This window comes from Bubalus kerabau, chromosome 11 (assembly GCF_029407905.1).
Source record: "Bubalus kerabau isolate K-KA32 ecotype Philippines breed swamp buffalo chromosome 11, PCC_UOA_SB_1v2, whole genome shotgun sequence".
NCBI classification, from domain to species: Eukaryota; Metazoa; Chordata; class Mammalia; order Artiodactyla; family Bovidae; genus Bubalus; species Bubalus kerabau.
Genome location: NC_073634.1, coordinates 69198129 through 69211823, shown reverse-complemented (window position 1 = coordinate 69211823; position 13695 = coordinate 69198129). Strand labels below are relative to the sequence as shown.

The window sequence follows — 13695 nt, the reverse complement described above, 5'->3', positions numbered from 1 at the left end:
TCACAATTCCTATTGACTTCACTGCCCTCTGTTGGCCCCTAAAGTCTCATGCTGGTTCTTGGTTTGGTTCCCATACTTTGTGTCCTAATTAGATGACATTTTCCCATCTTTTGAACTCTAACATTGCATCAGATCAGATCAGATCAGTCGCTCAGTCGTGTCCGACTCTTTGCGACCCCATGAATTGCAGCACGCCAGGCCTCCCTGTCCATCACCAACTCCCGGAGTTCACCCAGACTCACGTCCATCGAGTCAGCGATGCCATCCAGCCATCTCATCCTCTGTCGTCCCCTTCTCCTCCTGCCCCCAATCCCTCCCAGCATCAGAGTCTTTTCCAGTGAGTCAACTCTTCGCATGAGATGGCCAAAGTACTGGAGTTTCAGCTTTAGCATCATTCCTTCCAAAGAAATCCCAGGGCTGATCTCCTTCAGAATGGAGTGATTGGATCTCCTTGCAGTCCAACGGACTCTCAAGAGTCTTCTCCAACACCACAGTTCAAAAGCATCAATTCTTCGGCACTCAGCCTTCTTCACAGTCCAACTCTCACATCCATACATGACCACAGGAAAAACCATAGCCTTGACTAGATGAACCTTTGTTGGCAAAGTAATGTCTCTGCTTTTCAATATGCTATCTAGGTTGCTCATAGCTTTCCTTCCAAGGAGTAAGCGTCTTTTAATTTCATGGCTGCAGTCACCATCTGTAGTGATTTTGGAGCCCAGAAAAATAAAGTCTGACACTGTTTCCACTGTTTCCCCATCTATTTCCCATGAAGTGGTGGGACCGGATGCCATGATCTTCGTTTTCTGAATGTTGAGCTTTAAGCCAACTTTTTCACTCTCCACTTTCACTTTCATCAAGAGGCTTTTGAGTTCCTCTTCACTTTCTGCCATAAGGGTGGTATCATCTGCATATCTGAGGTGATTGATATTTCTCCCTGCAATCTTGATTCCAGCTTGTGTTTCTTCCAGTCCAGTGTTTCTCATGATGTACTCTGCATATAAGTTAAATAAACAGGGTGACAATATACAGCCTTGACGAACTCCTTTTCCTATTTGGAACCAGTCTGTTGTTCCATGTCCAGTTCTAACTGTTGCTTCCTGACCTGCAAACAAATTTCTCAAGAGGCAGATCAGGTGGTCTGGTATTCCCATCTCTTGAAGAATTTTCCACAGTTTATTGTGATCCACACAGTCAAAGGCTTTGGCATAGTCAATAAAGCAGAAGGAGATGTTTTTCTGGAACTCTCTTGCTTTTTCTATATATATATAATGTGTGCGTGTGCATCATAAAATACAATGTTTCCTCACCCATTATAAATCCATGAAGGCAGAGATTGTGTCTTATGCTTCTTCAAATTCTCTCCAGTGCTTTGCACGTACTAAGAGCTCAAACCATGTGTATAATTTGGAGTAACACATAGAAACTGCTTCAAGGAATTTGTAGCAGTAACACAACAAAATGTGAAGACGATAGCACAGTAAAGTGTCACCCCAGCTGGCAGTGCCACAGGTGGACTCAGAGAAAGGAGAAGTCCAGTGCAGACAGGAGCAGAGCCAAAGGGCTTTGTGAGCAAGGGGAGAGGAGACATACAATTAAATTGTCTGGACATAAATCATATTTCTGTGAAGGATTCTGAGGCTAGATAGGAAAAGACACTAGTGGACAGTGTAGGAGTCATATGGTTCTTTCCCAGGAAGTTGGGGGAGGGAAGAGCTGTATCTTGGACGGATTCAAGGCAGAAGTCAACACACCTTTTCTAAAGTTCTGAATAGTAAATATTTTAGGATTTGTGGACAATGTGTAACTACTCAACTTTTCTACCGCAGTACATGGACCATATGTAAGTGAATCGGCATGGAGGTGTTCCAAAAAACTCTGCAGACATGAAAATCTCAGTTTCATGTAATTTTCATGTGTCGTGATGTATTGTCCTTGTTTAGACACTTTCAAACAAACTGTTTAAAAATGTAAAAATCATTCTCGGCCTGGGGCTGTACTGAAAAAGGCAATGGGCTAGATCTGGCCTGAGCTGTGGTTTGCCAATGCCTGGTTGATGGCCTGGGTGTCCTAGTTGAATGCTTCACCAGCAAGGATTCTGGGGAGGGGTGACTGGAGACAGATACCACCCCTCAAGAAGGGAGTGGTCAGTAGCATTCAGGAGAGAGTGGTTGTTTGAGAAAAATGTGTGATGCTGAGTGAGATGTTATTTTACAGGTGTGGCTGGTTCCCCAGAAGCTATTTCCTTGTGAGAGTGAGCTTATCAAGTGAGGTTATTCTCATCCTCTCTTCCGCTCCTCTTCCTATTCCTTATCTTCTCTTCCATAACATTTCTGATTCCACTTTTCCACGGTGTCATTTTTCTATCTTGTCAAGTTTCCTATGGCATCTCAGGCTTTTAGAATTTTGTAAATAAATTTTGGTTTTCCTTACAAAAACATTCCTGGTATTGGAATATGATCACCATCCTTATCTGATGAAATTAAGCTTTCTATGTGTAATATGGACATAAGAAATGAACCATCTGCACGAAATATTTGGGAAAGCATGTACCTTAGGGAGGAAAAGAGACAAATGCGTGTCCAGAAAAAGTACAACTAACCAGCTCTGAGACTTGGAAGAACCACTTTCTTCCAGGAAGAGAAGCAGGGCAGAGAGACGGAGTTCAGTGTGGGACGTGTGAAGCCTGCATGGCCTGGATGAAGTTTGATAACCAACCAGGAGGACATATTTATTAGGTTGTCAGATGATCAGATCCAGAATCTGGGACAGAGATACAGATTTGGGAATCATCAGCCACTTTTGCAATGGGGTGAGCCTCTGTGTCAGGCAGGAGAGGGGCTGTGTGATTTCTGAGCTAGGTCATAAGGTGATATGGCTTCTGACTGACTTTCTGTCAGGGAGTGGTCACCCTGGAAGTGTAGCTACCATGTGGAAACGCAGACCACATGGAGAAACCATGCACAGGTGTTGTGGCTGACGTTACCCAGCTACAAGCTCAGCTGCAGCCAGCATCGGCTGCCAGGAATGTAACAGAAGTAGGCTCCAGATGATCCCAGCCCCCAGTGTCTAAATCTTCCAGCTGAGAACCCAGCCATCAAGGAGCAGAAGGTTTGTCCCCTGTCTACTGTGAATTCCTGGCCCATGGAATTCATGAGTGTAATAAATGCTTATTTCATTCAGTGCTAAGTTGGGGGTAATTTCCATAGTAGTTGGGAAGGTTGTGTGGATAAATGATATTTATGAATGTGTATGTATAGGATCATTTATACACACAAATAGAGCCCAAGACCCTAGCACTTCCTGGGTGGGGAGAATCTCATATACCTTTTCCCCTTCTTTTGTGCAGTCAGATAAGCCAATTCACATTAAGGCATCAATAACTGATGATTGGTTAAAGGGTGGAGTTTCAGGCAGGGTGACAATTGACTAAGCACAGCAATTTGCAGTGGGCTTGGGTTGAGGCTTCTGGGAACCTTATGTCAAATCCATGCTGGCTTTCTCTGATGTTTGTCTTTATTCCTTGTTGCAGTTGTCTACAACTCTCAAGAAGGGACTGAGTCTCCTGCAGTGTGCCAGTGAGGCAGAAGCCACCAGACGATACTAATGGCAGGAAGCCAGGGAAGAGAACAAGGAAAGGACCCTCCCTCACAAATGGTGTGAGACATAGAAGGAGGGAACTTGGGAAATGACATGCTCCTCCTTCTCGGAATCCTGGGCCACATGGGTGCATGGGTGAATGTCACCTCTGAGGTGGACTCAGGTCTTGCACCCACCCCCATGACCCCTTTCCCCTGGGGCTACAACAGAAGCTATCTCTTCCATTCCTGTCCCCTTTGTTCCTGTCCTGGAGTCAGGTAAGCCCTGGACAGTTCCTGAGTTGGAGGTGTCTCTGCCTTTTACAAGTAAAACTTGATTCTCATGAAAGATAAGAAGAACAAGAAGAGTATTATAATCACCTCTTTTTCCTCTGCCTCCTTTTCCATCCTCTCTCCCCATCCTTTCTCCTGCACTTTTCTCCTCCTTTACACTTTCCTTTCTTTTCATTCTCCTTCCATTCTCTTCTTGCCCTTATCTCACTTGGTCACTTCTTCCTTCCTTCCTTTCTGTCTTTTTGTTGTTGTTATTATTGAGCTATTCAGCATGTGGAATCTTAGTTCCCTGACCAGGAATTGAACCATACTCCCTTGCACTGGGACCATGGAGCCTTAACCACTGGACCACCAGGGAAGTCCCTACTCCTTTCTGTCTTGATTCTCTTTTCAAAGCCATTTATTTTAATTTTGGCACAAATGGTGGTAAACTGAGGCTGGGGGACACTGGTTGCCAGTTTGGTAACAGGATCATATTTTCACAGTGGCTGAGATGACTCTGGAGGGGAAAGTAGACAGTCGGTTTCGTTGTTGTTGTTGTTGTTGGAGAGGGTGGGAGTAGAGGGGAGGGGAGGATGATGTGGAATCAGAACAGAGGAGAGGAACTTCCTAGCATCACTAGAGAAATAGCCTGCCAGTAGGAGTCCCAGCCTTCTGGGTCTTTATTGGATATAAGAATTCTCTGGTGAGTGAGCTGGAAAGGTCCTGCTGAAGCTAGACACAACATAGTTCACGGGCACTACTATGGCCTTGCCATAAATGTTTCTCTGGGGCATCCTCTGGGAAACTCAGCCACATGGATTGCTGTTGAGCTTTCAAGTCACCTGCTCAGGGCAGGTCTGTGAAAAGCACAGAAGCCCAGGCTTCAAAAATCTTTCTGATTATTTTTCACTTCTGGGTGCTTGATGGAGCAAAGAAGGAATTCTGGCTCCCTAACCTCTCTGGAGTCACAGACTAAAAGCTATTTGCTGTGGGATGGCTACTCAGAGCCAGCTCAGTCTCAACACAACTGAACTGGCTGCTTGAATAGAGCAATAATCGAGGTCTATTTTCAGCTCTGCTCTTCAGCTTGGTCTAAGCCATGCGGTCGATGGGTTTAGACTCTGGCTTCTCAGCATCAACTTGCTTTGGAGCAGGCGAGGGTGGTTCTGGATACAAGTATAGAACAAGCCACCCTTACCCACTTCCCATTATGCTGGTTAATGAATGGATTTGGTTATTTGCAGTTGGAACTGGGTTTTCTTCCCCTCCACTCTGTCTTGAGCCCCCTCCCCAAGCTGGGCTCATCTTCTGTTGCCCTCTGTCACGGAGCAGGTCAGAGCTGGACCAACACATAGTCAGGAGCTGGGTGGTGTCATCACCTCCTAACACTGAATGTCACCCCCCACGCCCACCACGGTCCTCTGACAAATGATGCTCTGTGCAGCGGGCCAGTTGTAAACAGGGCTCTAGGTGTGGGGAGTGACGGTGATGGGTTAGGCATTTTTAGGTTTGCTTTGTTTTCTGTTTTGCCTTTTTAAGACCATGAGCCTTTGGAATTTTTACAGCATTAATGATTTGGCTGAGCGCAGTGGTCTGCCTCCATTTGGTGGGCTGAACTGGTGAGGAACCAGCATCTGACTGAAACTGATGAAAGACCAGAAATTCAGAATCACATCCTGATCCTTTTGGCTTCAGTTTAGGGTTCTTTAAGGTCAGCTGACAGAGTGCTGCTAGGCCAAGAAACAGGCTTGAGTTTTGAGCTTAGGGCACAGTGCTCAGGGGTGGGGACTGGGGGAGGACCCAGATGCTGAAACCTCTTTCTCATGAGGTGGCAGGGGCAGGGATGTGGGTCTCAGGTGGAAGCAGTGAGGTTTTGCATGAATCCTTTTCTGATTGGCTCTTAGGTCTTTTCTCCTGGGGACACCTATGGTCTTTGCTTTCTTTCTGACAAGATCCCTGACCAGGGAGCCACAGGCCTTGCCCCTGGCTGGCAGTGGAGCCGGATGTAAACAAGCAGAGGGCAGTGCTTGGTATCAAACATTATGTTTACTAAACAAAACCGACAAGTTCTCATTGTTCCGTGAGGAAGCCCTGCAACTCTCAATCCCCTGGAGCTGAAAAGGATCCATTTTATTGAGCTCTGTAATGACAGCCTCGGCTGGAACAGCTGGGTAGTTTGTATTAACTCTAAGAGACTCTGGAGGACAGTTTTTCTTTAGAAAAATTATGTTTTTCATTTAGCCCAACACCAGCTTGTCTCAGCACACCTTCCTGTAATTGTACAAAGAGTGATACAGTCGTAGTCCAGGCTGTTCTGCCAATACTGAGGGTGGCCAGAGTTAGCAAATAAGAATAGGGGACATCTAGATAAATTCAAATTTCAGATACTTTTCTAGTACAAGTGTGTCCTATGTAATCTTTGGGACAGACTGTTACTGAAAACATATTTGTAATTTTGTTTACATTTAGATTCAAATGGGACAGTCTGGATTTTACCTGGCAATACTTGATACTTTACTAAACATCCATGATTGCATACCTGTAGTGCTGAGGAACTCACTACCTTTCAAAGCCATCATTAGACAATTACTAGAAAGCTCTTCAATGGCACCCCACTCCAGTACTCCTGACTGGAAAATCCCATGGATGGAGGAGCCTGGTAGGCTGCAGTCCATGGGGTCGCTGAGGGTCAGACATGACTGAGCGACTTCACTTTCACTTTTCACTTTCATGCATTGGAGAAGGAAATGGCAACCCACTCCACTGTTCTTGCCTGGAGAATCCCAGGGACGGGGGAGCCTGGTGGGCTGCTGTCTATGGGGTCACACAGAGTTGGACACGACTGAAGCGACTTAGCAGCAGCAGTAGCAGTAGCAGAAAGCTCTTCTGCACATTAAGATGACAGTCTCATACACCTGCTCCTCATGTGAATTTCTGGAGCCCCTTGGAATATGCCTAATTCATCTGTCATGTGCCAACCCTCCAAATGTCTATGGATAGCTCTGTGTTACCTTGAAATTGCTGTTCTCCAGCCTGAACATCTCCTACTCTTTCAACTTTTCCTCAAGTGGTGTGGTTTCAGATCTGCTGGTGAATGTGCTCTGGCTTGTTGAGAGCCTTTGTAATCAGATGGGATCTGAAGGCCTGAATAACGATTCCAACTGACATGGCTTTGTGCCTGTTGTCACGAGTCTATGTCTCTGGTGCCAGGGAAGTTCTGGCCTGAGCCAGACTTTGGCACAGATCCTTTCCTGAAACAGTGCTGCTAGATTTCAGAGTGGAATGTAGGAACCACTGGAAAACTGAACACTCCTTACTATACAATGATTTGTGTCCTCTCAGAGGCTAAATGTTGAAATGTAATCGCCAGTGTGATGGTATTTGAAAGTGATCCTTTGGGAGGTGATTAGGTCATGAAGGTGGGATTAGTCCCATGAATGGGATTAGTGCCCTTATAAGAGACCCCAGAAAACTCCCTTGGGCTTCCCAGGTGGCTCAGTGGTGAAGAATACACCTGCCAATGCAGGAGACCTGAGTTTGATCCCTGGGTGAAGCAGATCCCCTGAAGGAGGAAATGGCAACCCAGACTAGTATTCTTGCCTGTAAAATCCCATGGACAGAGGAGCCTGGTGGGCTGCAGTGCATAGTGTGGCAAAGAGCTGGTAATGACTGAACAACTGAGCATGCATGCAGAGAACTCCCTTGCCTTTTCCACCTTGTAAAGGCACAGGGAGAAGATGTTCATCTGTGAGCCTGAAGCAAGCTCTTAGCAGACATCAGATCTGCTAGTGCTTTGATCTTGGACTTCCCAGCCTCCAGAACTGTGAGAGAGAAAATTCTGTTGTTTATAAGTCACCCAGTCTGTGGTATTTTTGTTACAGGAGCCCAGATAGACCAAAACACACCAAACTGACAGCCCTATTCTCATTTTAGGTGATAGTTGGTAGTTAGGACATTAGTATTACCAAAAGTCATGCCAGGTATTGATGAAAGAGACCTACTAACAAGAATACTTTCTATTTCAGGTCATATGGAGAAGGAAATGGCAATCCACTCCGGCACTCTTGCCTGGAAAATCCCATCTACGCAGAAGCCTGATAGACTACAAGTCTGTGGGGTTGCAAAGAGTCGGACGCGACTGAGCAACTTCACTTCACTTTCACTTTCAGGTCATATTGGAGTTGTGAATAAAAACATCAAGCTTGTCTCAGAGATTTGCTACACCGATGGGTTGGAACTTTGGGAAAGTCACTTATATCTCTAGCTTTCAGCATCATCATCTGAAAAACAAGTTAATTCTTGAGTTTATTAACTGAGTTAATTCTCGAGGGCAGAAGTGCATCTTCCAAAGCCTGTAGTCATGGCTATGGGCATGTGAATCTGACTGGAATAAAATAGATTTGAAAAAAAAAAAGACAAATAGTATTACTAGTTCTAGACCTAAATAACTCTTTGGTTCTCAGCTTTCCTTGCACAGGAAATGGTTAGAAAATTAAGTGCTGTTTACCCGTACCCGTTGGTGCATGCCTTCGAAATATTTATGCCTGGTCCATGTCAAAGCAATACAGAAATGGGATAGTTTTTAGAAACTTTTGAACCTACTTGACGTTGTTGTGACATACAACTGTATGATCAGTGGGTTGTTTCCTTGAATAGGGTATGAACCAGTCTGGGTGCTATTGAACTTATGGGTGGTGAGTGGCATATGACATGAGTTATGTGTCAGTCGCTTGAAGTAGAAACTTGTCTTGGTCTATAATTGTTTAGAAAAAAAAGGAAAAAAAAAAGTGGGTTTAATACCCAGTTAGATTGAGGCAGAGCTTCCTTACTGTCATGTCATTCTTGAATTACAGCTGTGCCTAGGTGTTGTGCCCTTGACTGTTGGGGCAGCTGGGAGAGGCCTGGGCCAGTTTGGGACCAGTCAGTCAAGTTGCTTCTGGCCATGAGTAATTAATGTGCTCTACAAATATTACCATTTCTATGTGTGCCATGAAGTGAATAAGGGAGAAGTGAATAAGCTGGAAATGTTACCTTTTCTCCAAAAGAGCAAATAGACAAAGAGAGGAGACTGGGATTATTGTTTCTTCAACCACAGCCTCCAAGTGAACTGGCCTAAGCTAGAGATCCAAACTGAAACTGTGCTCCCAGGCAAAAATGCACAACTTTTCTTCTATTAATTAATATCCATTAATACCTATTTATCAATACCTTTTAATATCTATTAATTAATTAATACCCATTAATATCTATTAATACCTCCTATCTATTAATACCTTTCTCTTATATTTAAATTGAAGACTTCCCTGGTTGCCCAGTGGTTAAGAGTCTGCCTGTCAATGCAGGGGGCACGTGTTTGATCCCTTGTCCGGGATGATTCCATATGCGGCAGAGCGACTAAACTCCTGCACCACAACTACTGAAGCCTGGGCGCCCTAGAGCCTGTGCTCCACAACGAGAGAAACCACCACAATGAGAAGCCTGTGTGCTGCAACTAGAGAAAGCCTGTATGCAGCAACGAAGACCCAGTGCAGCCAAAAATAAATAAATACATAAATAATAAATTTAGAAGGAGTTCCTTGGTGACCTAGTGGTTAGGCCTTCACTGCTGTGGTTCAGGTTCAATCTCTGGTTGGGAAACTGATATCCTGCACGCCATGCGGCACAGCCAAAAAAAAAAAAAAAATAGTAAATTTAGATTTATCATAGAAATATATGCACGTCTCTTAAAAGCAAGCCGTACAAAAGTAGAAAACATGAGTCACCTGTACCTCCCTCCCCAAGTCCTGTTCAGGTTCCCCGGAGGTAATTGCTTTCAAACTGGAGCTTCAGTATTTATGGAAAGAGGATCCCACAGAGAAATGCCCCGATTTCCCCACGGAACTCCAGTGGGCACGGTGCCGGAGGCACTAGCACCGTCATGCTCCACTGGGAAGGTTCCAAGTCTGAGCACATAGCAGTCGGACCAGGGGCCTCCCCAAGGCCACCTCACCCATCCATCACAGTCAGGCAGCTCCTCCTTGCCCTGGTTCTTCTCAAACCACCCTCTCTTCCACTCCTTCTCTGCAGAAGTCCAGAGGTTTAATCTCTGACAAAAAGGAATCCGAAGGATTTTGGACTCTGGGATTCTGGATGCAGCAGACGGAAGAGGTGAAGCTTGGGCTGACAACTAGAGGGTTCTGGGAATGCCTATACACTAAACTGTGCCACCCCAGGCCTTCCCTCTGATTTGCTATCAGAATTATCAAAGCTGAGGTGGCCTAGCAAAGGGGACCATCAACAGAATGAAGAAATAACATATGGAATGGGAGAAAATATTTGCAAACCATTTATCTGATAAGGGGTTAATATCCAAAATATGTAAGGAACTTATATCACTCAATAGCAAAACACTATACCACTCAAAAACAAACAAAAGCCCAAACAATCTGATTAAAAAGTGGACAGAGGGCTTGAATAGACATTATCCAAAGAAGGTCAACTGATACATAGGAAGATGCTTTGTTGTTATCGTTCAGTCACTAAGTCATGTCTGACTCTTTGTGACCTCATGGACTGTAGTACCCCAAGCTGCTCTGTCCTCCCATGTCTCTCAGAGTTTGTTTAAATTAATGTCCATTGAGTCAGTGATGCTATATAATCAACTCATCCTCTCCTGCCCCTTCTCCTTTTGCCTTCAATCTTTCCCAGCATCAGGGGCTTTTCCAATGAGTCAGCTCTTTGCCTCAGGTGGCCAAAGTACTGGAGCTTCAGCAACAGTCCTTCCAATGAATACTCAGGGTTGATTTCCTTTAGGATCACTAATCATCAGAGAAATGCAGACCAAAACCACAATGAGCTATTGCCTCACATCTGTAAGGATGGTTATTATAAAAAAGAGACAACAAGGGTTGTATCCTGGTGGTGGGAATGTGAATTGGTTTATCCACTATGGAAAATGGCATTTAATTTTAAATAGAACTACCATACAATCCACTTAAGTCTACTTCTGTGTATTTGTCCAAAGGAAATGAAATCACTGTCTCAAAGAGACATCTATACCTCCATGTTCATTGCACTATTATTTACAATAGTCAAGGTATGGAAACAACTGAAGTGTCTATCAATAGATGAACCGACAAAGAAAATGTGGTGTACACACACACATAGACACAAACACGTGCGTATGTGTGTGTGCATATATATATATACATATAAATAATGTCTGAAATATTACTCAGACATGAAAAAGAATGAAATGCTGCCATTTGTGACAATATGAATGGATCTTGAGGGCGAAGGATGAATACTGTATGATCTCTTATACATGGAATATAAAAAAGTTGAACTCATAGAAACAGAAAGTCTAATGGAAGTAGGGGAAATGGAGAGGTATTGGTTAAAGGGTGCAAACTTCCATTTACAAGAAGAATAAGTTCTGAGGATCTAATGCACAGCATGGCAACTATAGGTAACAATACTGTATTGTATGTGTGCTTGAAGGTGGCTGGTAGAATACATCTCAAATATTCTCAACGCACATACATATGCGCACACACATATAGGAAATTATGTGATGTGATAGATGTGTTAACTAACATTATTATGGTAATCATTTTACAGTATACCTGTAGCAAATCATGACACTATACTTTTTTAAAAACTTATTTTTATTTATATATTTATTTTGTCTGTGTTGGGTGTTTGCTGCAGGCTTTTCCCTAGTTGTGGTGAGCAGGGGCTACTCTCTAGCTGTGGTTCAAGGTCTTCTCATTGTGGTGAGCTTTCTTGTTGCAGAGCATGGGCTCTAGGGCATGCAGGCTTCAGTAGATGTGGCCTACAGGCTTAGTTGGAGAAGGCAATGGCAGCCTACTCCAGTACTCTTGCCTGGAAAATCCCATGGATGGAGGAGCCTGGTAGGCTGCAGTCCATGGGGTCGCTAAGAAGTCGGGCATGACTGAGCGACTTCACTTTCACTTTTCACTTTCATGCATTGGAGAAGGAAATGGCAACCCACTCCAGTGTTCTTGCCTGAAGAATCCCAGGGACAGTGGAGCCTGATGGGCTGCCGTCTCTGGGGTCGCACAGAGTCAGACATGACTGAAGCGACTTAGCAGCAGCAGCACAGGCTTAGTTGCCCTGTGGCATATGGTATCTTCTCAGACTAGGGGCCAAACCATGTCCCCTGATTATACTCCAGTGACCTTCGGCTGTCAGCAAGCTCCGCCGTCCTACACAGCACTTCCGATAGGCTTTCAAGTGCCTCACACTTAAATAGCCAAGGACCATGAGCTCTTTGAGTGAGTTTTTCAACTTGAAGGATAGATGCTGTAGTAGATTGATTTCATTAATTGTCCCAATTAATGACCTGTCTTCATGTCTTTTGCTCTGGGATTTCTGCTATTAGCCTGCTAGAGAAATATGAGAGGCACATGCGGCAGAGTCAAGACCACCAAATCCAGGCCATCCTAGCCCAGCCAGATCACAGTAGTCCTGCTAGAGGAGCACCGGTACATGAATGTGCCCAGCCAAGAGCAGCCAAGTCTGATTCAGCTGACTCATAGACCAGAACTGCCCTTTCTGAGGAAAGCAAAATGCTCTGACATCAAATCTCTAATTTGTTAGTGTGGATGAATTCATCCCCTGCCTTCTCCTTCTGCACCATCCAGCACCATCCCTCTACTGCTTGAGGTCTAAGAACACTCCCTCACGTGCCTCTGTAGGTGTGATGCTCTGGGTCCCATCCAAAGGAGAAGAAGAGGCCATGGACAGAAGTCAGGAAAGGCAGATGCCAGACAGGGCTTGCTGGACACAGTTTTATCCTCTGGCTGTTTGATGATGATCTCATCTGGCCTATGGCTCCTTGGTATTTCTGTCCTTGAGTTGGTGAGAATGCCAAGTGAAATTAGATCTTGAATTCAAGTCTAAGCCTAGGGAAACTCTTGGGTTTGTCTGTAAGCTGGAGGCAGAGGAAATTGTGAAGTGGATAAAAACTCATCTACCACACTAGCCCCAGGCTACTCCTTTCCATGGCCCTTATTCTCTCCTTCTCTCCTGACCTTTTCTATCCATTTTCCCTTCCTTCCTTCCCTACATTCAAAGTACATACAACTCTCACTTTCCACCAGTCTCATTTTAAGAATCTACTGAAACTCAGGAAACATTTAAATGTTACCTTTCTCAGTTTGTCTTACAATTCAATCTTGTTTCTAATTGGGACTTGAGTCTTTTCACTATTTATTTATTTATTTATTTTTTTTAGGGCTGAGGTCCCTTCAGAGGCTTCAGAATAGGATCTTTCCTGACTTTTCCATGTTCAGGGCCTCCAGGGGTCCCTATGCTTGTGCCCCGCCCGTCTTTTCACTATTTAGAAAAAAAAATTTCTCTAGAAGTTGGAAAGCCTTTTGGGGAGGATGGGGTTTTTCATTGAAATGCTAACCTGTGGCTAGATTGCTGTGGTCGAAGCCCCGTGTTGGCACTTTTCTTTTGCCAGAAACATTCTTAAAATGGTCATGAGCTCACTGGGGACTGGAGAGAAAGTAAATAAGAAAATTTCCTTGCAAAAGTACAATGTGTTTTGCAATTTGGACTCGTTCTCTGCTGATATTCAAACAGCATTCAGAGCCACGCACCATTACCTGAGTAACCATCCTTGAGTTGGCATTTTAGGATCAAACAGGATTCAGAGGAATAATTTCATTCTTTCCTGGGCCTTTGCCAGCTTTCTGAGAGATGTCTTCCTCTTTTTGATACTAAAGTAGACCTTACAGTCTCCTGGGATGATGAACTCTAATAAATCAGTAGTCACTGCTCTGGGCTTTACAGATGAAGCAAAGGGACAGTTGAGGTAATTGTCTGAATAATA

The 13695-nt window shown here is 44.4% G+C and overlaps 1 protein-coding gene across 1 annotated transcript in view; it reads left to right on the top strand.

Moving 5' to 3' along the window:
* C1D (C1D nuclear receptor corepressor) overlaps positions 1-3832 on the top strand; it is a 132374-nt gene extending 128542 nt beyond the window's left edge. Inside the window, exon 5 of the mRNA XM_055540509.1 lies at positions 3533-3832. Coding sequence (XP_055396484.1) covers positions 3533-3607 — 75 coding nt within the window. The 3' untranslated portion in view covers positions 3608-3832. The remainder of the gene's footprint in view (positions 1-3532) is intronic.
* The last annotated feature ends 9863 nt before the right edge of the window (positions 3833-13695 follow it).